At 41.3% G+C, this 25,843-nt stretch overlaps 1 protein-coding gene across 1 annotated transcript in view; it reads left to right on the forward strand.

The window, feature by feature from the left end:
- ATAD5 (ATPase family AAA domain containing 5) overlaps positions 1–25,843 on the forward strand; it is a 507,256-nt gene that overhangs the window by 90,285 nt on the left and 391,128 nt on the right. Inside the window, exon 11 of the mRNA XM_053721398.1 lies at positions 21,745–21,841. Coding sequence (XP_053577373.1) covers positions 21,745–21,841 — 97 coding nt within the window. The remainder of the gene's footprint in view (positions 1–21,744; positions 21,842–25,843) is intronic.

Below are 25,843 nucleotides of genomic sequence, written 5' to 3' on the forward strand. Positions count from 1 at the left end.
GTCCTCTTGATACTAATTCTATACGTTTGGATAAGGTTTTTAAAGCTCCTGCGGTTATTCCAGAAGTTTTTCCTGTTCCTAATGCTATTTCTGCAGTGATTTCCAAAGAATGGGATAAATTGGGTAATTCATTTACTCCTTCTAAACGTTTTAAGCAATTATATCCTGTTCCGCCTGACAGGTTAGAATTTTGGGACAAAATCCCTAAAGTTGATGGGGCTATTTCTACCCTTGCTAAACGTACTACCATTCCTACGTCAGATGGTACCTCGTTTAAGGATCCTTTAGATAGAAAAATTGAATCCTTTCTAAGAAAAGCTTATCTGTGTTCAGGTAATCTTCTTAGACCTGCTATATCATTGGCTGATGTTGCTGCAGCTTCAACTTTTTGGTTGGAAACCCTAGCGCAACAAGTAGCAAATCGTGATTCTCATGATATTATTCTTCTTCAGCATGCTAATAATTTTATCTGTGATGCCATTTTTGATATTATTAGAGTTGATGTTAGGTTTATGTCTCTAGCTATCTTAGCCAGAAGAGCTTTATGGCTTAAGACTTGGAATGCTGATATGGCTTCTAAATCAACTCTACTTTCCATTTCTTTCCAGGGAAACAAATTATTTGGTTCTCAGTTGGATTCTATTATTTCAACTGTTACTGGTGGGAAAGGAACTTTTTTACCACAGGATAAAAAATCTAAAGGTAAAAACAGGGCTAACAATCGTTTTCGTTCCTTTCGTTTCAACAAAGAACAAAAGCCTGATCCTTCGTCCTCAGGAGCAGTTTCAGTTTGGAAACCATCTCCAGTCTGGAATAAATCCAAGCCTGCTAGAAAGGCAAAGCCTGCTTCTAAGTTCACATGAAGGTACGGCCCTCATTCCAGTTCAGCTGGTAGGGGGCAGGTTACGTTTTTTCAAAGAAATTTGGATCAATTCTGTTCACAATCTTTGGATTCAGAGCATTGTTTCAGAAGGGTACAGAATTGGTTTCAAGATGAGACCTCCTGCAAAGAGATTTTTTCTTTCCCGTGTCCCAGTAAATCCAGTGAAAGCTCAAGCATTTCTGAATTGTGTTTCAGATCTAGAGTTGGCTGGAGTAATTATGCCAGTTCCAGTTCCGGAACAGGGGATGGGGTTTTATTCAAATCTCTTCATTGTACCAAAGAAGGAGAATTCCTTCAGACCAGTTCTGGATCTAAAATTATTGAATCGTTATGTAAGGATACCAACGTTCAAGATGGTAACTGTAAGGACTATATTGCCTTTTGTTCAGCAAGGGAATTATATGTCCACAATAGATTTACAGGATGCATATCTGCATATTCCGATTCATCCAGATCATTTTCAGTTCCTGAGATTCTCTTTTCTAGACAAGCATTACCAATTTGTGGCTCTACCGTTTGGCCTTGCTACAGCTCCAAGAATTTTCACAAAGATTCTCGGTGCCCTTCTGTCTGTAATCAGAGAACAGGGTATTGTGGTATTTCCTTATTTGGACGATATCTTGGTACTTGCTCAGTCTTTACATTTAGCAGAGTCTCATACGAATCGACTTGTGTTGTTTCTTCAAGATCATGGTTGGAGGATCAATTTACCAAAAAGTTCTTTGATTCCTCAAACAAGGGTAACCTTTCTGGGTTTCCAGATAGATTCAGTGTCCATGACTCTGTCTTTAACAGACAAGAGACGTCTAAAATTGATTACAGCTTGTCGAAACCTTCAGTCACAATCATTCCCTTCGGTAGCCTTATGCATGGAAATTCTAGGTCTTATGACTGCTGCATCGGACGCGATCCCCTTTGCTCGTTTTCACATGCGACCTCTTCAGCTCTGTATGCTGAACCAATGGTGCAGGGATTACACGAAGATATCTCAATTAATATCTTTAAAACCGATTGTTCGACACTCTCTAACGTGGTGGACAGATCACCATCGTTTAATTCAGGGGGCTTCTTTTGTTCTTCCGACCTGGACTGTAATTTCAACAGATGCAAGTCTCACAGGTTGGGGAGCTGTGTAGGGATCTCTGACGGCACAGGGAGTTTGGGAATCTCAGGAGGTGAGATTACCGATCAATATTTTGGAACTCCGTGCAATTTTCAGAGCTCTTCAGTTTTGGCCTCTTCTGAAGAGAGAATCGTTCATTTGTTTTCAGACAGACAATGTCACAACTGTGGCATACATCAATCATCAAGGAGGGACTCACAGTCCTCTGGCTATGAAAGAAGTATCTCGAATTTTGGTTTGGGCAGAATCCAGCTCCTGTCTAATCTCTGCGGTTCATATCCCAGGTGTAGACAATTGGGAAGCGGATTATCTCAGTCGCCAAACGTTGCATCCGGGCGAATGGTCTCTTCACCCAGAGGTATTTCTTCAGATTGTTCAAATGTGGGGGCTTCCAGAGATAGATCTGATGGCCTCTCATCTAAACAAGAAACTTCCCAGGTATCTGTCCAGATCCCGGGATCCTCAGGCGGAGGCAGTGGATGCATTATCACTTCCTTGGAAGTATCATCCTGCCTATATCTTTCCGCCTCTAGTTCTTCTTCCAAGAGTAATCTCCAAGATTCTGAGGGAATGCTCGTTTGTTCTGCTAATAGCTCCGGCATGGCCTCACAGGTTTTGGTATGCGGATCTTGTCCGGATGGCATCTTGCCAACCATGGACTCTTCCGTTAAGACCAGACCTTCTGTCGCAAGGTCCTTTTTTCCATCCGGATCTGAAATCCTTAAACTTAAAGGTATGGAGATTGAACGCTTGATTCTTAGTCAAAGAGGTTTCTCTGACTCTGTGATTGATACTATGTTACAGGCTCGTAAATCTGTATCTAGAGAGATATATTATAGAGTCTGGAAGACTTATATTTCTTGGTGTCTTACTCATCATTTTTCTTGGTATTCTTTTAGAATTCCGAGAATATTACAATTTCTTCAGGATGGTTTAGATAAGGGTTTGTCCGCAAGTTCCTTGAAAGGACAAATCTCTGCTCTTTCTGTTCTTTTTCACAGAAAGATTGCTATTCTTCCTGATATTCATTGTTTTGTACAAGCTTTGGTTCGTATAAAACCTGTCATTAAGTCAATTTCTCCTCCATGGAGTTTGAATTTGGTTCTGGGAGCTCTTCAAGCTCCTTCGTTTGAACCTATGCATTCATTGGACATTAAATTGCTTTCTTGGAAAGTTTTGTTCCTTTTGGCCATCTCTTCTGCCAGAAGAGTTTCTGAATTATCTGCTCTTTCTTGTGAGTCTCCTTTTCTGATTTTTCATCAGGATAAGGCGGTGTTGCGAACTTCTTTTGAATTTTTACCTAAGGTTGTGAATTCCAACAACATTAGTAGAGAAATCGTGGTTCCTTCATTATGTCCTAATCCTAAGAATTCTAAGGAGAAATCGTTACATTCTTTGGATGTTGTTAGAGCTTTGAAATATTATGTTGAAGCTACTAAATCTTTCCGAAAGACTTCTAGTCTATTTGTCATCTTTTCTGGTTCTAGAAAAGGCCAGAATGCTTCTGCCTTTTCTTTGGCATCCTGGTTGAAATCTTTAATTCATCTTGCCTATTTTAATTCGGGTAAGACTCCGCCTCAGAGGATTACAGCTCATTCTACTAGGTCAGTTTCTACTTCCTGGGCGTTTAGGAATGAAGCTTCAGTTGATCAGATTTGCAAAGCAGCGACTTGGTCCTCTTTGCATACTTTTACTAAATTCTACCATTTTGATGTATTCTCTTCTTCTGAAGCAGTTTTTGGTAGAAAGGTACTTCAGGCAGTGGTTTCGGTTTGAATCTTCTGCTTATGTTTTTCATTAAACTTTATTTTGGGTGTGGATTATTTTCAGCAGGAATTGGCTGTCTTTATTTTATCCCTCCCTCTCTAGTGACTCTTGTGTGGAAAGATCCACATCTTGGGTATTCATTATCCCATACGTCACTAGCTCATGGACTCTTGTTAATTACATGAAAGAAAACATAATTTATGTAAGAACTTACCTGATAAATTCATTTCTTTCATATTAACAAGAGTCCATGAGGCCCACCCTTTTTTGTGGTGGTTATGATTTTTTTGTATAAAGCACAATTATTCCAATTCCTTATTTTATATGCTTCGCACTTTTTTCTTATCACCCCACTTCTTGGCTATTCGTTAAACTGATTTGTGGGTGTGGTGAGGGGTGTATTTATAGGCATTTTAAAGTTTGGGAAACTTTGCCCCTCCTGGTAGGAATGTATATCCCATACGTCACTAGCTCATGGACTCTTGTTAATATGAAAGAAATGAATTTATCAGGTAAGTTCTTACATAAATTATGTTTTTCTGGTTCTAGGAAAGGTCAGAAGGCTTCTGCCATTTCTTTGGCGTCTTGGTTAAAGTCTTTGATTTATCATGCTTATGTGGAGTCGGGTAAATCCCCGCCTCAAAGGATTACGGCTCATTCTACTAGGTCAGTTTCTACTTCCTGGGCTTTTAGGAATGAAGCTTCTGTTGATCAGATTTGGAAAGCAGTAACTTGGTCTTCTTTGCATACTTTTACTAAATTCTACCATTTTGATGTTTTCTCTTCTGAAGCAGTTTTTGGTAGAAAAGTACTTCAGGCAGCCGTTTCAGTTTGATTCTTCTGCTTATAATTTCAGTTTTTTTCATTATAAGATTAAAACTTTTTGATTTGGGTTGTGGATTATTTTTTCAGCGGAATTGGCTGTCTTTATTTTATCCCTCCCTCTCTAGTGACTCTTGCGTGGAAGTTCCACATCTTGGGTATTTGCTATCCCATACGTCACTAGCTCATGGACTCTTGCTAATTACATGAAAAAAAACATAATTTATGTAAGAACTTGCCTGATAAATTCATTTCTTTCATATTAGCAAGAGTCCATGAGACCCTTTTTGTGATGGTTATGATTTTTTTGTATAAAGCACAATTATTCCAATTCCTTATTTTTTTTTTTATGCTTTTGCTCCTTTCTTATCACCCCACTTCTTGGCTATTCGTTAAACTGAATTGTGGGTGTGGTGAGGGGTGTTTTTATAGGCATTTTAAGGTTTTTGAAACTTTGCCCCTCCTGGTAGGAATGTATATCCCATACGTCACTAGCTCATGGACTCTTGCTAATATGAAAGAAATTAATTTATCAGGTAAGTTCTTACATAAATTATGTTTCTCCAACATAGGTGTGTCCGGTCCACGGCGTCATCCTTACTTGTGGGATATTCTCTTCCCCAACAGGAAATGGCAAAGAGCCCAGCAAAGCTGGTCACATGATCCCTCCTAGGCTCCGCCTACCCCAGTCATTCTCTTTGCCGTTGTACAGGCAACATCTCCACGGAGATGGCTTAGAGTTTTTTAGTGTTTAACTGTAGTTTTTATTATTCAATCAAGAGTTTGTTATTTTAAAATAGTGCTGGTATGTACTATTTACTCAGAAACAGAAAAGAGATGAAGATTTCTGTTTGTATGAGGAAAATGATTTTAGCACCGTAACTAAAATCCATGGCTGTTCCACACAGGACTGTTGAGAGCAATTAACTTCAGTTGGGGGAACAGTGTGCAGTCTCTTGCTGCTTGAGGTATGACACATTCTAACAAGACGATGTAATGCTGGAAGCTGTCATTTTTCCCTATGGGATCCGGTAAGCCATGTTTATTACGATGGTAAATAAGGGCTTCACAAGGGCTTATTAAGATTGTAGACTTTTCTGGGCTAAATCGATTCAGTTTTAAAACATATTTAGCCTTGAGGAATCATTTTATCTGGGTATATTGATATTATAATATCGGCAGGCACTGTATTAGACACCTTATTTCTCTGGGGCTTTCCCAAAGCATAAGCAGAGCCTCATTTTCGTGCCGGTGTGGCGCACTTGTTTTTGAGAGGCATGGCATGCAGTCGCATGTGAGAGGAGCTCTGATACTTAGAAAAGACTTTCTGAAGGCGTCATTTGGTATCGTATTCCCCTTTGGGTTTGGTTGGGTCTCAGCAAAGCAGATACCAGGGACTGTAAAGGGGTTAAAGTGTTAAAACGGCTCCGGTTCCGTTATTTTAAGGGTTAAAGCTTCCAAATTTGGTGTGCAATACTTTTAAGGCTTTAAGACACTGTGATGAAAATTTGGTGAATTTTGTACAATTCCTTCATGTTTTTTCGCAATTGCAGTAATAAAGTGTGTTCAGTTTAAAATTTAAAGTGACAGTAACGGTTTTATTTTAAAACGTTTTTTGTACTTTATTATCAAGTTTATGCCTGTTTAACATGTCTGAACTACCAGATAGACTGTGTTCTGAATGTGGGGAAGCCAGAATTCCTGTTCATTTAAATAAATGTGATTTATGTGATAATGACAATGATGCCCAAGATGATTCCTCAAGTGAGGGGAGTAAGCATGGTACTGCATCATTCCCTCCTTCGTCTACACGAGTCTTGCCCACTCAGGAGGCCCCTAGTACATCTAGCGCGCCAATACTCCTTACTATGCAACAATTAACGGCTGTAATGGATAATTCTGTCAAAAACATTTTAGCCAAAATGAACCCTTGTCAGCGTAAGCGTGGCTGCTCTGTTTTAGTTACTGAAGAGCATGACGACGCTGATATTAATATCTCTGAAGGGCCCCTAACCCAATCTGAGGGGGCCAGGGAGGTTTTGTCTGAGGGAGAAATTACTGATTCAGGGAACATTTCTCAACAGGCTGAACCTGATGTAATTGCATTTAAATTTAAGTTGGAACATCTCCGCATTCTGCTTAAGGAGGTATTATCCACTCTGGATGATTGTGAAAAGTTGGTCATCCCAGAGAAACTATGTAAAATGGACAAGTTCCTAGAGGTGCCGGAGCTCCCAGAAGCTTTTCCTATACCCAAGCGGGTGGCGGACATTGTTAATAAAGAATGGGAAAGGCCCGGTATTCCTTTCGTCCCTCCCCCCATATTTAAAAAATTGTTTCCTATGGTCGACCCCAGAAAGGACTTATGGCAGACAGTCCCCAAGGTCGAGGGAGCGGTTTCTACTTTAAACAAACGCACCACTATACCCATAGAGGATAGTTGTGCTTTCAAAGATCCTATGGATAAAAAATTAGAAGGTTTGCTTAAAAAGATGTTTGTTCAGCAGGGTTACCTTCTACAACCAATTTCATGCATTGTCCCTGTCACTACAGCCGCATGTTTCTGGTTTGATGAGCTGATAAAGGCGCTCGATAGTGATTCTCCTCCTTATGAGGAGATTATGGACAGAATCAATGCTCTCAAATTGGCTAATTCTTTCACCCTAGACGCCACTTTGCAATTGGCTAGGTTAGCGGCTAAGAATTCTGGGTTTGCTATTGTGGCGCGCAGAGCGCTTTGGTTGAAATCTTGGTCGGCTGATGCGTCTTCCAAGAACAAGCTACTAAACATTCCTTTCAAGGGGAAAACGCTGTTTGGCCCTGACTTGAAAGAGATTATCTCGGATATCACTGGGGGTAAGGGCCACGCCCTTCCTCAGGATCGGCCTTTCAAGGCGAAAAATAGACCTAATTTTCGTCCCTTTCGTAAAAACGGACCAGCCCAAAGTGCTACGTCCTCTAAGCAAGAGGGTAATACTTCTCAAGCCAAGCCAGCTTGGAGACCAATGCAAGGCTGGAACAAGGGAAAGCAGGCCAAGAAGCCTGCCACTGCTACCAAGACAGCATGAAATATTGGCCCCCGATCCGGGACCGGATCTGGTGGGGGGCAGACTCTCTCTCTTCGCTCAGGCTTGGGCAAGAGATGTTCTGGATCCTTGGGCGCTAGAAATAGTCTCCCAGGGTTATCTTCTGGAATTCAAGGGACTTCCCCCAAGGGGGAGGTTCCACAGGTCTCAGTTGTCTTCAGACCACATAAAAAGACAGGCGTTCTTACATTGTGTAGAAGACCTGTTAAAAATGGGAGTGATTCATCCTGTTCCACTAAGAGAACAAGGGATGGGGTTCTACTCCAATCTGTTCATAGTTCCCAAAAAAGAGGGAACGTTCAGACCAATCTTAGATCTCAAGATCTTAAACAAGTTTCTCAAGGTTCCATCTTTCAAGATGGAAACCATTCGAACTATTCTTCCTTCCATCCAGGAGGGTCAATTCATGACCACGGTGGATTTAAAGGATGCGTATCTACATATTCCTATCCACAAGGAACATCATCGGTTCCTAAGGTTTGCATTCCTGGACAAACATTACCAGTTCGTGGCGCTTCCTTTCGGATTAGCCACTGCTCCAAGGATTTTCACAAAGGTACTAGGGTCCCTTCTAGCGGTGCTAAGACCAAGGGGCATTGCAGTAGTACCTTACCTGGACGACATTCTGATTCAAGCGTCGTCCCTTCCTCAAGCAAAGGCTCACACGGACATTGTCCTGGCCTTTCTCAGATCTCACGGCTGGAAAGTGAACGTGGAAAAGAGTTCTCTATCCCCGTCAACAAGGGTTCCCTTCTTGGGAACAATTATAGACTCCTTAGAAATGAGGATCTTTCTAACAGAGGCCAGAAAAACAAAACTTCTAGACTCTTGTCGGATACTTCATTCCGTTCCTCTTCCTTCCATAGCTCAGTGCATGGAAGTGATCGGGTTGATGGTAGCGGCGATGGACATAGTTCCTTTTGCGCGCATTCATCTAAGACCATTACAACTGTGCATGCTCAGTCAGTGGAATGGGGACTATACAGACTTGTCTCCGAAGATACAAGTAAATCAGAGGACCAGAGACTCACTCCGTTGGTGGCTGTCCCTGGACAATCTGTCTCAAGGGATGACGTTCCGCAGACCAGAGTGGGTCATTGTCACGACCGACGCCAGTCTGATGGGCTGGGGCGCGGTCTGGGGATCCCTGAAAGCTCAGGGTCTTTGGTCTCGGGAAGAATCTCTTCTACCGATAAATATTCTGGAACTGAGAGCGATATTCAATGCTCTCAAGGCCTGGCCTCGGCTAGCGAGGACCAAGTTCATACGGTTTCAATCAGACAACATGACATCTGTTGCGTACATCAACCATCAGGGGGGAACAAGGAGTTCCCTAGCGATGGAAGAAGTGACCAAAATCATTCTATGGGCGGAGTCTCACTCCTGCCACCTGTCTGCTATCCACATCCCAGGAGTGGAAAATTGGGAAGCGGATTTTCTGAGTCGTCAGACATTGCATCCGGGGGAGTGGGAACTCCATCCGGAAATCTTTGCCCAAGTCACTCACCTGTGGGGCATTCCAGACATGGATCTGATGGCCTCTCGTCAGAACTTCAAAGTTCCTTGCTACGGGGCCAGATCCAGGGATCCCAAGGCGGCTCTAGTGGATGCACTAGTAGCACCTTGGACCTTCAAACTAGCTTATGTGTTCCCGCCATTTCCTCTCATCCCCAGGCTGGTAGCCAGGATCAATCAGGAGAGGGCGTCGGTGATCTTGATAGCTCCTGCGTGGCCACGCAGGACTTGGTATGCAGATCTGGTGAATATGTCATCGGCTCCACCTTGGAAGCTACCTTTGAGACGAGACCTTCTTGTTCAGGGTCCGTTCGAACATCCGAATCTGGTTTCACTCCAGCTGACTGCTTGGAGATTGAACGCTTGATTTTATCGAAGCGAGGATTCTCAGATTCTGTTATCGATACTCTTGTTCAGGCCAGAAAGCCTGTAACTAGAAAGATTTACCACAAAATTTGGAAAAAATATATCTGTTGGTGTGAATCTAAAGGATTCCCTTGGGACAAGGTTAAGATTCCTAGGATTCTATCCTTCCTTCAAGAAGGATTGGAAAAAGGATTATCTGCAAGTTCCCTGAAGGGACAGATTTCTGCCTTGTCGGTATTACTTCACAAAAAGCTGGCAGCTGTGCCAGATGTTCAAGCCTTTGTTCAGGCTCTGGTTAGAATCAAGCCTGTTTACAAACCTTTGACTCCTCCTTGGAGTCTCAATTTAGTTCTTTCAGTTCTTCAGGGGGTTCCGTTTGAACCCTTACATTCCGTTGATATTAAGTTATTATCTTGGAAAGTTTTGTTTTTAGTTGCGATTTCTTCTGCTAGAAGAGTCTCAGAATTATCTGCTCTGCAGTGTTCTCCTCCTTATCTGGTGTTCCATGCAGATAAGGTGGTTTTACGTACTAAACCTGGTTTTCTTCCAAAAGTTGTTTCTAACAAAAACATTAACCAGGAGATTATCGTACCTTCTCTGTGTCCAAAACCAGTTTCAAAGAAGGAACGTTTGTTGCACAATTTGGATGTTGTTCGCGCTCTAAAATTCTATTTAGATGCTACAAAGGATTTTAGACAAACATCTTCCTTGTTTGTTGTTTATTCAGGTAAAAGGAGAGGTCAAAAAGCAACTTCTACCTCTCTCTCTTTTTGGATTAAAAGCATCATCAGATTGGCTTACGAGACTGCCGGACGGCAGCCTCCCGAAAGAATCACAGCTCATTCCACTAGGGCTGTGGCTTCCACATGGGCCTTCAAGAACGAGGCTTCTGTTGATCAGATATGTAGGGCAGCGACTTGGTCTTCACTGCACACTTTTACCAAATTTTACAAGTTTGATACTTTTGCTTCTTCTGAGGCTATTTTTGGGAGAAAGGTTTTGCAAGCCGTGGTGCCTTCCATTTAGGTGACCTGATTTGCTCCCTCCCTTCATCCGTGTCCTAAAGCTTTGGTATTGGTTCCCACAAGTAAGGATGACGCCGTGGACCGGACACACCTATGTTGGAGAAAACAGAATTTATGTTTACCTGATAAATTTCTTTCTCCAACGGTGTGTCCGGTCCACGGCCCGCCCTGGTTTTTTAATCAGGTCTGATGATTTATTTTCTTTAACTACAGTCACCACGGTACCATATGGTTTCTCCTATGCAAATATTCCTCCTTAACGTCGGTCGAATGACTGGGGTAGGCGGAGCCTAGGAGGGATCATGTGACCAGCTTTGCTGGGCTCTTTGCCATTTCCTGTTGGGGAAGAGAATATCCCACAAGTAAGGATGACGCCGTGGACCGGACACACCGTTGGAGAAAGAAATTTATCAGGTAAACATAAATTCTGTTTTTTCATATAACTGCATGTAATATACACTACTATAAAGAATAAGATGCACAGATACTGATATAAATATCCAGTATAAAACTGTTTAAAAACTTACTTAGAAGCTCTGATAAAAAGGTAGCTGGAGAGCCCTCTGCGAGTGGGAAATAAGACACTCCCCCCTCTCTTGCATATGAAAAGACCCTTTACACAAACAGGAGTAAACTGGAGTAGGTAGCTGACGCCTGACGGTATTCTCATAAAACTTTGGGGCTTGGTTAGGAGTCTGAAAATCAGGGCAATGTTATTTAAAAATAAGCAAAACTATACATTTTAAAAATAAAAATAAAACCTTTATAGGCTATATAAATAGATCATCTACAAAACATTTATGCAATGAAAAAATGAGTGTGTAATGTCCCTTTAACGGACCTCTGAACTCTCATCATGGGATATGTGGGGTATCAGATTTTTTTTTTTGGCCAAATGGCTTGAGATGAGTTGTAATAGGGTTTTATTTTGTAACCCTGATTCAGTTTTAAGGCTTCTGTTTAAGGTGTCTGACTTCGGACTTAATGGTTAGCGTTATATATGCGCACTTTTATTTTCCTCTATGAGGCAGCGCCATTTTAAATCATAGTTGTGCTGCGACTCTTCTCGCTGTTGGTGGCGTGTTTGGCGTTATTAAGCCTCATGTTGTTGCGAGCTGCTTGTTGAAGAGAAGCTCCAAGCTTGTGATGGCGGTAATAATGAAACTAATACTGTTTAGCATAGTTTTACGATCAATCTGATCTAATAATCAGATTTTGGGTGTTTATTTTCAGTGCAAGAAGGTGTGGGGCTCAAACTTCTTGTGTCGATCAGAGTTTTTAATTTTTTTTTAAATAAGACTGGTCTCTCTGTTTTCATGGCATCCATGGATGTTTGCTGCCATCTAGTGATGATTTTTTTTTTTAAATACAACTTGTATCGTCATTTCTTCTGCTAGGACATAATTCTAGTTGATTGTTACTAGAGTCCTAATCTGTTATGGATGTCTACGTTTAATAGGCTTTTTCATACGAATAGCGGTTCTTTTTAAAGTAAAGGGCCGGGCATTTTTTTTTAATTTTAATCAGGCTCTATGTTATTGTCTTTTGTAATATTTTCAGTCTGTGCTACAAAGCCTAGTTCAGCTCCGGAAGTACCTGTGTACAGTGCTGGGGTTTGGATCGCCATCTAGGTGTTATTTATGTGGGCTATTGGTTTATTTGTGCCGCCATATTTTCAAAGGGTTACACACTTTATCTATTGGAAGATGGCACGCTAATAAAGATTTGTTCTACAGTGGAATTTTGCTCTCCAGTTTAAGATCTGCCTTCCTCTGAACTGTTAATGCAGAGGGCGCGTTCCTCCCTGTGGGACATTGTTTTGGCTATTATAATATGCCAACTACAGACCTTATTCTTTTAGAATGTTCCTTTTTAGTATTATCTCTATCTTTTTTAGTAGAAATATAGCCGGGATTTTATGTCTCTCTAGGTCCCTATGGATAAGAAACTGGAAGCTTACTTAAGAAAGATCTATATCATCAGGGTTTACAATAACATCCAGTTGCAAGTATTGCTACGGTTGCAGGGGCTGCCTTCTTTTTAGTGTGACTCCTTGTCCGACCTAATTTCAGAAGCAACTTCCATAGAGGAGATCCAGGATAGGATCAAGGCTCTAAAGCTTATTAATTCTTTTTCTGTGATGCCAACATCCAAGTGTTAGGCTGGGAGCCTAAATCTCTAGCTTTGAGGTTCTATCTCACAGAGCTCTGTGGCTAAAATTTTGGTCTGCAGATGTAGCTACCAAGTCTATTCTTCTGTCTTTCCCTTTTTTAGGACAAGACCTTATTTGGACCTGGTTTGACCGAGATTATTTCCGTATTTTCTGGTAGAAAAGGAACTTCTACATCATGACAAGACGGCTAGATCTAAGGGTCACCAGAATCAATTTATTTGCAACTTCAAGGAACAAAAGTCTTTCTCCTCTTCCAAGCTGGAGCAATTCAGGACTATATGGATGTCCTGTCATCCTTGGAATTAGGGAAAACAATCCAAAAATCTTCATCTGAGTCTGTCAGCCGAAGGGGTCGCCTTTGATCCAGTTTTGGATCAGTAGTGGGCAGATTTCCTTTTTTCAGCAAGCTTGGATCTGCGATGTCCCAGATCCTTGGGTAGTGAAAGTAGTATCTCAGGGATACAGGATAGGGTTCAAGCCTTGTCTTCCCTGGGGAAGATTTATCCTATCAAGGTTATAGACGATCCAGGTGAAGAGAGAAGCCTTTCCTAACTTGTGTAAAGGACCTATCTTCTCTGAGAGTAATTGTCCCTGTTCCGGTAGTGGAACTGGGTAAAGGATTTTACTCAAACCTCTTTGTGGTTCCCAAAAAGGGACTCGCACGATGGCTTAGTGGTAAACTTTGCTGCCTTCAAATCTGAAAGGTTGAAAGTTCAAATCCCGCTGTGTCTGTGTTCTCAAAGACGAGTGCACTTTCACTAATCCTTTACAAATATCCTGAATCATGATTTCCAGGCTACCAAATCTTAGAGGGAACTTTTCTACCTATTTTGGGACTTCAAGTCTCTTAACAAAATTCTCAAGGTTCCATCTTTCGAGATGGGAGTCAATATTCTCCATTCTTCCCTTAATTCAGAAGAGTCAATTTATGTCTTCCATAGAACGATGAACGATGCATATTTTCATGTCCCTATTCCCAAGGAGGGGGGTTCCGGAGTTGGAACTGATGGCGTCTCCCCTAAACGCAAAGCGTCTAAGGTACGATTCGGGATCTAGTGATACACAAGCCGCTCTGATCAACGCTCTGGCGGTCCCTTGAAACGTTCCTGTTCTCTCTGTTTGCTCTCTCTTTCTCGAGTCATTACTCGTATCAAGCTTAAGAAGGCGTTGGTGATTCTAATAGCTCCTGCCTGGCTCGCAGGATCTGTTTTGCTGATCTGCTGAAGTAGTAATCTCTTCATCCTTGGAGGTTTCCATTGAGGAAGGCCCTGCTACTTAAGGATCCCTTCCTCCACCCAATCCTAGATTCTCTGAAGTTGACTGCTTGCAGATTGAATATCTAGTCTTGACTAGGCGTGATTTTTCTGAGGTCTTTGATACCATGCTTCAGGTTCGTATGCCTGTTACACGTAAGATTTACGATGGGGTATTGCGTAAGTACCTTTATTGGTGTGTATCAAAGGGTTCCTTGAATTTAGTTTTTTCTTCAGGAGGGCCTGGAGACGGATTTGTCAGTCAGCACTCTGAATGGTCAGATATCAAGTTATCTTGCTTTTTCTTCTGCTCACAGAGTTTTCCGAGATTCCCCCTTACCTTGATTTTCATGCGGATAAGGCGGTCCTTCATACTAAGTTGGGATTTCTTCCCAAGGTAGTATCAGATCGCAATATCAATCAGGAATTTGTTGCTCCTTCCTTTTGTCCTCTTCCTTCTCAGAAGGAACTCCTGTTACATAACCGGATGTTGTGTGTGCTCTAAAATTTTTGCCTTCAAGTAACTAAAGAATTTCAGCAATTATCTGCCTGATTTGTTGTTTTCTCTAGTAAGTGTATGGGTCAGAAGGCCACTTCTACTTCTCTTTTTCTCTCTGGTGGTGTTATTGGTAGATTACTGCCTCCTTAGAGAATTTCGGCTCATCCACTAGGGCTGTCTCTTCTTCCTGGGGTTTCAAAAATTAAGCTTCTGTGGAACAAATCTGCAAGGCAGAAACATGGCCCTTATTGCATACTTTTTCAAAATTCTACAGATTTGATATTTTTGCCTCGACTGTGGCTTCCTTTGAGAGAAAGATTTTTCAAGCGGTGGTGCCTTCTGTTTAGGTCCGACTGGGGTATTGGTTCCCACTAGTGGGTATTGGTTCCCACTAGTAATTGAAATGAAATAGTGGACTCTCCATGCCATTGGAAAGAAAACAAAATTCATGCTTACCTGATAAATTTGTTTGTTTCCTGGCATGGAGAGTCCACAACCCGCCCTTAATAAAATTTAAGTTGGCAGTTTTTTATTTTTTTATAAACCTCAGGCACCTCTATACCCTTGTGTCATCTTCTATTTCCATTTTCCTTCAGCCGAATGACTGGGGATTATGGGTAAGGGAAGTGACACTTAACAGCTCTGCTGGGGTGTTCTGTGCCTCCTCCTGCTGGCCAGGAGTTGAATTCCCACTTGTAATTGGAATTAAATCATGGACTTTTCATGCCAGGAAAGAAAAAATTAACAGGAAAGCATAAATTTAGTTTTTTTGAAAAAGATAATCCCTTTATTACCCCTTCCCCAGTGTTGCATAGCCAACATGTTTATTACTTTTTACCTCTGATTATCTTGTGTCTAAGCTTTCTCAGACTGCCTCCTTATCTCCGTTCTATTTAGTTGAAATACTTTTTATTAATGTTTCACATCAAAAATATCTTGATATTACAACATGTATCAGTTCAGTTAATTAAAAGAAAGGAAAATAAACAGTACATGTTGACCATTGCATTTTCTCCCACTTTTCAGATTCCTCCCGCCTCCCCTTTTCTATTCCCCCCCCCAACAATAAACTTTTTATAACTGAATTAAACTTTCAACTGTGAACCTTTCCTATCGAGCAGTGTCGTTATTGTGAGAGAAATCTTTTAGAGCATGTTCCTCCAGATAATTGAATGTATGAACTACCTGTAAAGATATTTAACTCAGAAGACTCATCTTTATGTGGAAGTAATTGTAGCAGGCGTCCCCGCCCCCCTCTGTTTATTTAGAATCCAAGAGGACCAAATTTTAAGAAAGTTTTCATCTCCGTTCTATTTAAAAGGACAGTCTGCACTTAAGTAATCTTAACATCTTACATTAGATTAAGCTGCAAGTAGCCTCCTGCCCCCCCTTTCTATATCATGCAACAGAACATTTTTATTTTAAAATTAAAATTGTTTCTGGCCATTTTAAAATGTCTGCCAACCTCTGCCCACTGATGACATCACGATCTTGGCTGCATTAAAGGCTTCACTAGTTACAAAGCACTCAGTAATTGGATTCAACAGACTGTCAATGCTATTAAGCAGAGAGCATAGATGCTGCCAAGATCATTATATCAGTGGGCGGAGCATGGCAGCCATTTCAAAGTGACCAGAAACCATATTCATTTTAAAATAACTTTTCTTTTCAATGGCAGGGAGAGTCCACAAATTCATTCATTACTATTAGGAATTCAACACCTGGCCACCAGGATGCGGGCAAAGACACCCCAGCCAAAGCATTAAAGGGACACTTAACACCTTAACATTTTCTAAACTTTTTTTGAGGAATCAAAATGAACTAATACACTGTTCTCAATGCTGTATGTTCATCTTGCTACAAACTCTTCAAGAAGATTTCTCATATTTTCTATGCTTATCCACAGCTTGTGTTTTCCATGTATGGTGCCATCTTGTAACATGTGTGCACCCAAGTCATGTGATGCACACGGCAGCTTCTTCTCTTACTGATGTTATAGAGGGCAGGCAAATCGTCAATGCTCATTCACTGTAATGCAAAGCGTGCATTGCAGTATATGAGGACAAAGATCAATTTTATATTTGTAATACAATAATTGCATTTTCTTTTATCAAACCTATTTTAAACATTTTATGTACTGAATAGATCCACAGTCTGTATGTTTAACTGTTCACTGCTATAACGAAGTTGTAATCGCTCTCCCCATGTTCAGTGGCAGAGGGGAGGGAAGGGGAGGGGGAGAGTCTAGCAGCCTTTTTTTTTTTTTTTTTTTTGAACTCCACTGTTATTCAGTTCTCTGCAATATCCAAGGAGAATTTTCTCTCTGTGTGTTACAAGAATTTACTTTTGTTTTCACCATCATATTATGTTAATGATCAAACAGCACCACACTTTTTATACAGTATATAATAACAATGAGTTTAAAAAAAAATAGAGGTTCTTGAATCTTAGCCTTCTGAAGGTCCCAAGATTTCTAAATTGGACAGGGTTTATGATGTCTCTTCCAGGGCCCCTGAGGTTTTCCCGTTTGCAGCACGTATGGCGGACATAATTTCCAAGGACTGGGAGAAACCTAGTATTCCGTTCTCCCCTTCTTTTAAAAGAATGTTTCCTGTTCCTGAATATCATTTGTAGTTGTGGAATTCCATTCCTAAAGTGGATGGAGCTATCTCCACATCAGCCAAACGTTCTACTATTCCCCTTGAGAATAGTACCTCTTTCAGAGACCCCATGGAGAGGAAGATGGAGGGGTACCATAGAAGACTTTTTACGCAGATTGGTCTTCTCTTCCAACCTGCAGCAGTTGCTGGTGCAGCTACCTTTTGGTGTGATTCCTTATTGGAGATGGTTCTAGCTGAGACTTCTCTAGAAAACATTCAAGATAGGATTAATGCTCTTAAAACAGCCAATTCTTTTATTTGTGATGCTATTATGCATATTCTCCGCCTTAACGTCAAGTAATCAGTCTTCGCGGGTTCTTTCAAGAAGAGCTCTTTGGTTGAAATCTTGGTCTGTGGACATGGTGTCCAAGACCAGGCTCCTTTCCCTACCTTTTAAGGGGAAGCTGTTTTTTGGTCTGGGTCTAGATTCTATTATCTTTACAGTCACCGGAGAGAAAGGTGCCTTCCTCCCACAAGATAAGAAATTTAGCTCCAAGGGGCACCAATCTGGAAATTTTCGTTCTAACATGGAACAGTGATCTCCAAGCCGGACCAACCTTAAATTTCCTGGAAACCTCCTCAACTTGGAACAAAAACAAACAATCCAAGAAGTTCTCCTCTGATAAAAAAATCAGCATGAAGGGACGGCCACTGATCTGGGACCGGATCATGTTGGGGGCAGACTGTCGCTTTTTTGGAGATGCTTGATTTTGGATGTGTTCTCCCAAGTGTACAGAATAGGGTTCACTTCTCGTCCGCCAAGGGGACGATACCTATTTTCAAGGCTTTCTTCCAATACAGAAAAGAGAACATCCTTTCTAAATTGTGTAGAGGACCTTTTCTCTATGGGAGTGATTATCCCAGTGCCCCCCTCAGGACGGGGCCAGTAGTTTTAGTCAAACCTATTTGTGGTTCCCATGAAAGAAGGTCTGTTTCTTCCCGTTCTAGATTTAAAGTGTCTCAACAAATTTTTGAAGGTTCCGTCCTTTAAGATGGAGACAATCCTTCCGTTAGTTCAGGTGGGTCAATTTATCACCACGATCTACCTGAATGATGCATTCCTGCATGTGCTGACCCACAGATACCACTTTCAGTTTGCCTTTCTGGACAACCATTTCCAGCTCGTAGTCCTGCCCTTTGGCCTGGCTACTGCTCCAAGGATCTTCACAAAGGTCTTGGGGGCTATTCTTGCGGTGGCCAGCGCGCAAGGTAATTGAATCGAAATGGCACCTTACCTGGACAATATCTTGGTTCAGGCCCCGTCTTTACAGTTATCAAGATCTCATAAGGATGCACTTTCTTGTCTCCTTCGGGAACACAGGTGGAAGATAAATCTAAGCAAACGTTCGAACACCAGGTTAGGAACTATTATTGATTCATCCGTGATGTTGATTTTTTTTGACGTATCCATGTTGATCAAAACTTTGGCTTAATGTATTGAAGTGGTGTGTCTTCATGGTGGCTACCATGGACATTTTTTCTTTTTGCCCATTTTCTTCTGAGACCTCTACATCTATGTATGCTCAGACAATGGAACAGAGATAATTTTTACCTATCTCAGACGCTTCTTCTGGACAGCCAGACCAGAGATTCTCTCTCTCTCGGCTTTGTCAGGACCATCTTTCACAAGGCACATGCTTCTAAAGACCATCCTGGGAGATAGTGACTACGGATGCCAGTCTACTTGGTTGGGGAGCTGTCTGGGGTTCCTTGAAGACTCAGGGAACCTGGTCGTTGGAGGAGTCCTCTCCTCTAATCAATATTCTAGAATTGAGAGCAATTTTCAGTGCTCTGATGGCTTGGCCTTAACTTTGTTCGGTCAGATTCCAATCCGACAACATAACATCAGTTGCCTACATCAACCATCAAGGGGGAACAAGGAGTTCCCTTCAATGGGTGGAATCTCACGAATGTCACATTTCTGCCATCCACATTCCGGGGGTAGACTATTGGCAAGCAGACTTCCTCAGCAGACAGTCCTTTCACCCCGTGGAGTGGTCTCTTCATCCCAAGGTGTTCTCGGAGATTACCCTCAGGTGAGGAGTTCCGGAGATAGACCTAATGGCTTCTTGTCTCAATACCAAACTGCCCAGATATGGGTTGAGATCCTCAGGCTGTGTTGGTGGACACATGGCTCCATGGAGGTTCAAAATTATAGATTAGTTTCATCCTTTTGCTCTCCTCCCTCGGGGGGATGATCGCCCGCATCAAACAGGAGAGAGCTTCGGTGATCCTCCGGCATGGCCTCACCGGACTTGTTTTGCGGACCTAGTGAAGATGTACTCTTCTCCGTGGAGGCTGCTTCTTCGAGTGGACCTTCTTATTACTGGTCCGTTACTTCATCAAAATCTAGATCATTGAGGGTCATTGATACCCTGATCCAGCCAGTAAGCCAGTTACGAGTCGTATTTATCACACATACCTTGCTTGGTTGGAGGAGCAAGGTTTTCCTTGGCACAAGGTGAAAGTTCCTTGAATTCTTTTGTTTTTCCAAGATGGTCAGGAGAATGGTTTGTCAGCCAGCTCTATTATTTCTACACTCTGTTCTGGTGCACAAGAAATTAGCTAACCTTTCTGATGTTCAGTCCTTTGTTCAGGCAATGGTTAGAATCAGGCCTGTGTTTAAACCTGTTGCTCCTCCTTGGAGCCTTAATCTTTTTTCTTCAACAAGCTCTGTTGAAATTAAACTTTTTTTCGTGGAAGGTTTTGTTTTTGTTGGTTATTACTTCTGCTCACAGAGTTTCCGAGTTATCTGCTTTACATTGTGATCCTCCTTATCTTGTTTTCCATGCGGATAAGGCTGTTTTACGTACTAAGTTAGGTTTCCTTCCTAATGTTGGCTCTCACTGCAATATAAATCAGGAAATTGTAGTATCCTTTATCTCAGAAGGAACGTTTTTTGTTGCATAATCTGGATGTAGTTTGTGCTTTGAAATTCTATCTTCATGCAACTAAGGATGTTAGACAGCAGTCTTCCTTGTTTGTTTTGTATGCGGTAAATGCAAGGGTCAAAAGCTTCTATGGAACAAATCTATAAGGTGGCTACCTGGTTCTCTTTTTACATACCTTTACAAAATTTTACAAGTTTGATGTTTTTGCCTCAGCTGAGGTTTCTTTTGGGAGAAGGGTGCTTCAAGCTGTGGTGCCTTCAGATTAGGTCCGCCTGCCTTATTTCCCCTTCCTACTCATTCTGTGTAGCTTTGGTATTGAATTCCCAACAGTAATGAATTAATTTGTGGACTCTCCATGCCATTAGAAAGAAAACAAAATTTATGCTTACTTGATAAATTATTTTCTTTTCTGACCACGATTAATGCTATTATTTTAAGGCAACGTTGTTTTCTTGTCTTCAGGCACCTCTATACCCCTAGTGTCTTTCTTACTTTCCCTATTTCACCGGCTGAATGACTGGGGGAGTATGGGAAGTGGGAGGGATACTTATTGCTTTGGCTGGGGTGTCTTTGCCTCCTCTTGGTGGCCAGGTGTGTTATTGCCAACAGTAATGAATGAATTAGTGGACTCTCCCTGACAGGAAAGAAAAGAATTTATCAGGTAAGCATACATTTTGTTTTTTATTGTTACTGCTGCATGATATAGAAAGGGGTTAGGAGGATATTTGCTGTTTAATCTAAAGTAAGACTTAAGATGACTAAGGTGTAGACTGTCCCTTTAAAGACTTGCATTTTTAGACAATTTGTGTACTCATGAATAACTCCATGGGAGTGAACACAGTTATCTATATGGCACACATGAACAGTGAAAAGCCATAAAAATGCACTGAGATAAAGGCAGCCTGCAAGGGCTTAGAAACGGGTAGGAATTTCGATGTTTTTAAAGGTTATAAAGTATATTAATATAACAAAGCTGGTTGTGCAAAGCTGGGGAATGGGTAGTAAATGCATTATCTACCTTTTTAAACACTAAATACTTTGGAGTAGATTGTCCCTTTAATGAGCTGAAATACAGTGTCTGTTAAATGTTTTTCTTAATAATGGCTATTTATCTACCGCTTGCTGCAGTAGATCTGTGGCTATGTAAGAGCACCATCAGTCAAGGGAACGGAAATAAATTAAGCACAGATATAAAACTGCAATACCTGAAACATTTTATCTATATTTTTTTAATTTGTTTTGCTTTTTTAAGTTTAAAAAGTGTAATCTTAAAGGGAAATTGGTCACTAGATTTTTCTTTGCATACATATTTTGTAGACTACTCATTTACATATCCTATCTTGGAGATTTTTTGTTTTTTTTTATAGTTTTGCTTACTTTTTAAATAACATTGTGCTGCTTTTCAGACTCCTAACCAAGCCCCAACGTTTTAAATGTATACAGACTTCAAACTGCTTCTGTTTGTATATTGGGTCTTTTCATATGCAGGGGAGGGGGGAGGTTCTGCTCTCAGCCCCTTTCAATGTGTGCTATAGTAGTGTCTCTTACATGCAATTAAATAAACATTGGGGTATACTATCCCTTTAAATATCACTGCCGTATTAATCATGGTGGTATGCATTTCACTATTAATAGACATTTCTTATTGCATGTTTTTTTTTTTTTTTTTTTTTATAAAAAGATGTTTATGTTGAAGATGTTCTGTGGACAGAAAAGTACCAGCCCCAGAATTCTAATGAAATGATTGGAAATACAACTGCAATTAAAAAATTACACAGGTTAGTAATATGATTTATTTCTCCAACATAGGTGTGTCCGGTCCACGGCGTCATCCTTACTTGTGGGATATTCTCTTCCCCAACAGGAAATGGCAAAGAGTCCCAGCAAAGCTGGTCACATGATCCCTCCTAGGCTCCGCCCACCCCAGTCATTCTCTTTGCCGTTGCACAGGCAACATCTCCACGGAGATGGTTAAGAGTTTTTTGGTGTTTAAATGTAGTTTTTATACTTCAATCAAGTGTTTGTTATTTTAAAATAGTGCTGGTATGTACTATTTACTCTGAAACAGAAAAAAGATGAAGATTTCTGTTTGTAAGAGGAAGATGATTTTAGCAAACGTTACTAAAATCGATTTCTGTTTCCACACAGGACTGTTGAGATGAAGTAACTTCAGTTGGGGGAAACAGTTGGCAGACTTTTCTGCTTAAGGTATGACTGGCCATATTTCTAACAAGACTATGTAATGCTGGAAGGCTGTCATTTCCCCTTATGGGGACCGGTAAGCCATTTTCTTAGTTAAATAAAAGAATAAAGGGCTTCATAAGGGCTTAAAAAACTGGTAGACATTTTTCTGGGCTAAAACGATTGCTTTGCTAGGCATATTTTGCAGATTCTAACTATTAATGGTTATTATAATCTTGGGGATTGTTTAGAAAAACGGCAGGCACTGTGTTGGACACCTTTTTCAGATGGGGGCCTTTTCTAGTTATAGACAGAGCCTCATTTTCGCGCAACTAATGCGCAGTTGTTTTTTGAGAGCAAGGCATGCAGATGCATGTGTGAGGAGCTAAGAATCACTGAAAAAGCTTATAGAAGGCATCATTTGGTATCGTATTCCCCTCTGGGCTTGGTTGGGTCTCAGCAAAGCGTATAGGGGTTAAATGTAAAAACGGCTCCGGTTCCGTTAATTTAAGGGTTAAAGCTCTGAAATTTGGTGTGCAATACTTTTAAGGCTTTAAGACACTGTGGTGAAATTTTGGTGAATTTTTAACAATTCCTTCATACTTTTTCACATATTCAGTAATAAAGTGTTTTCAGTTTGAAATTTAAAGTGACAGTAACGGTTTTATTTTAAAACGTTTTTTTTGTGCTTTGTTGACAAGTTTAAGCCTGTTTAACATGTCTGTACCATCAGATAAGCTATGTTCTATATGTATGAAAGCCAAGGTGTCTCCCCATTTAAATTTATGTGATAATTGTGCCATAGTGTCCAAACAAAGTAGGGACAGCAATGCCACAGATAATGATATTGCCCAAGATGATTCCTCAAATGAGGGGAGTAAACATGATACTACATCATCCCCTTCTGTGTCTACACCAGTTTTGCCCACACAAGAGGCCCCTAGTACATCTAGTGCGCCAATTCTTATTACCATGCAACAATTAACGGCTGTAATGGATAACTCTATAGCAAACATTTTATCCAAAATGCCTACTTATCAGAGAAAGCACGATTGCTCTGTTTTAAACACTGAAGAGCAAGAGGACGCTGATGATAACTGTTCTGACATACCCTCACACCAATCTGAAGGGGCCATGAGGGAGGTTTTGTCTGAGGGAGAAATTTCAGATTCAAGAAAAATTTCTCAACAAGCTGAACCTGATGTTGTGACATTTAAATTTAAATTAGAACATCTCCGCGCACTGCTTAAGGAGGTGTTATCTACTCTGGATGATTGTGACAATTTGGTCATTCCAGAGAAATTATGTAAGATGGACAAGTTCCTAGAGGTTCCGGTGCCCCCCGACGCTTTTCCTATACCCAAGCGGGTGGCGGACATAGTAAATAAAGAGTGGGAAAGGCCCGGCATACCTTTTGTCTCCCCCCCCCCCCCCCCCTATATTTAAGAAATTATTTCCTATAGTCGACCCCAGAAAGGACTTATGGCAGACAGTCCCCAAGGTCGAGGGGGCGGTTTCTACTCTAAACAAACGCACTACTATTCCTATCGAAGATAGTTGTGCTTTCAAAGATCCTATGGATAAAAAATTAGAGGGTTTGCTTAAAAAGATTTTTGTTCAGCAAGGTTACCTTCTACAACCAATTTCATGCATTGTTCCTGTCACTACGGCAGCGTGTTTCTGGTTCGAGGAACTAGAAAAGTCGCTCAATAAAGAATCTTCGTATGAGGAGGTTATGGACAGAGTTCAAGCACTTAAATTGGCTAACTCTTTTATTTTAGATGCTGCTTTGCAATTAGCTAGATTAGCGGCGAAAAATTCAGGGTTTGCTATCGTGACGCGCAGAGCGCTTTGGCTAAAGTCTTGGTCAGCGGATGTGTCTTCCAAGACAAAATTGCTTAACATCCCTTTCAAGGGTAAGACATTATTTGGACCTGATTTGAAAGAGATTATTTCAGACATCACTGGGGGAAAGGGCTACGCCCTCCCACAGGATAGGTCTTTTAAGGCTAAAAATAAGCCTAATTTTCGTCCCTTTCGCAGAAACGGACCAGCCTCTAATTCTACATCCTCTAAGCAAGAGGGTAATTCTTCACAACCCAAACCAGCCTGGAGACCAATGCAAGGCTGGAACAAGGGTAAGCAGGCCAAGAAGCCTACCACTGCTACCAAAACAGCATGAAGGGATGGCCCCCGATCCGGGACCGGATCTGGTGGGGGGCAGACTTTCTCTTTTTGCTCAGGCTTGGGCAAGAGATGTTCAGGATCCTTGGGCGCTAGAAATAGTTTTTCAAGGTTATCTCCTGGAATTCAAGGAACTACCCCCAAGGGGAAGGTTCCACAGGTCTCAATTATCTTCAAACCAAATAAAAAGACAGGCATTCTTACATTGTGTAGAAGACCTGTTAAACATGGGAGTGATTCATCCAGTTCCAATAAGAGAACAAGGGATGGGTTTTTATTCCAACCTGTTCATAGTTCCCAAAAAAGAGGGAACATTCAGACCAATTTTGGATCTCAAGATCCTAAACGAATTTCTCAAGGTTCCATCGTTCAAAATGGAAACTATTCGAACGATCCTACCTACTATCCAGGAAAATCAATTTATGACTACTGTGGATTTAAAGGATGCGTACCTACATATTCCTATCCACAAGGAACATCATCAGTTCCTAAGGTTCGCTTTTCTGGACAAGCATTACCAGTTTGTGGCACTTCCATTCGGATTAGCCACTGCTCCAAGGATTTTCACAAAGGTACTAGGGTCCCTTCTAGCGGTTCTAAGACCAAGGGGCATTGCAGTAGTACCTTACTTGGACGACATCCTGATTCAAGCGTCGTCTCTGTCAAAAGCAAAGGCTCATACGGACATCGTCCTAGCCTTTCTCAGATCTCACGGATGGAAAGTGAACAAAGAAAAAAGTTCTCTGTCCCCGTCAACAAGAGTTCCCTTCTTGGGAACAATAATAGATTCCTTAGAAATGAGGATTTTTCTGACAGAGGTCAGAAAATCAAAAATTCTAAGCTCTTGTCAAGTACTTCATTCTGTTCTTCGTCCTTCCATAGCGCAGTGCATGGAAGTAATAGGATTGATGGTTGCAGCAATGGACATAGTTCCTTTTGCACGAATTCATCTAAGACCATTACAACTGTGCATGCTCAGACAGTGGAATGGGGATTATACAGACTTGTCTCCAACGATTCAAGTAGATCAAAAGACCAGAGATTCACTCCGTTGGTGGCTGACCCTGGACAATCTGTCACAGGGAATGAGCTTCCGCAGACCAGAGTGGGTCATTGTCACGACCGACGCCAGCCTGGTGGGCTGGGGTGCGGTCTGGGAACCCCTGAAAGCTCAGGGTCTTTGGTCTCGGGAAGAATCTCTTCTCCCGATAAACATTCTGGAACTGAGAGCAATATTCAATGCTCTCAAAGCTTGGCCTCAACTAGCAAAGGCCAAATTCATAAGGTTTCAATCAGACAACATGACGACTGTTGCATATATCAATCATCAGGGGGGAACAAGGAGTTCCCTGGCGATGAAAGAAGTGACCAAGATAATTCAATTTTCTGAGTCGTCAGACATTCCATCCGGGGGA

This window comes from Bombina bombina, chromosome 1 (assembly GCF_027579735.1).
Source record: "Bombina bombina isolate aBomBom1 chromosome 1, aBomBom1.pri, whole genome shotgun sequence".
Classification (NCBI taxonomy): domain Eukaryota; kingdom Metazoa; phylum Chordata; class Amphibia; order Anura; family Bombinatoridae; genus Bombina; species Bombina bombina.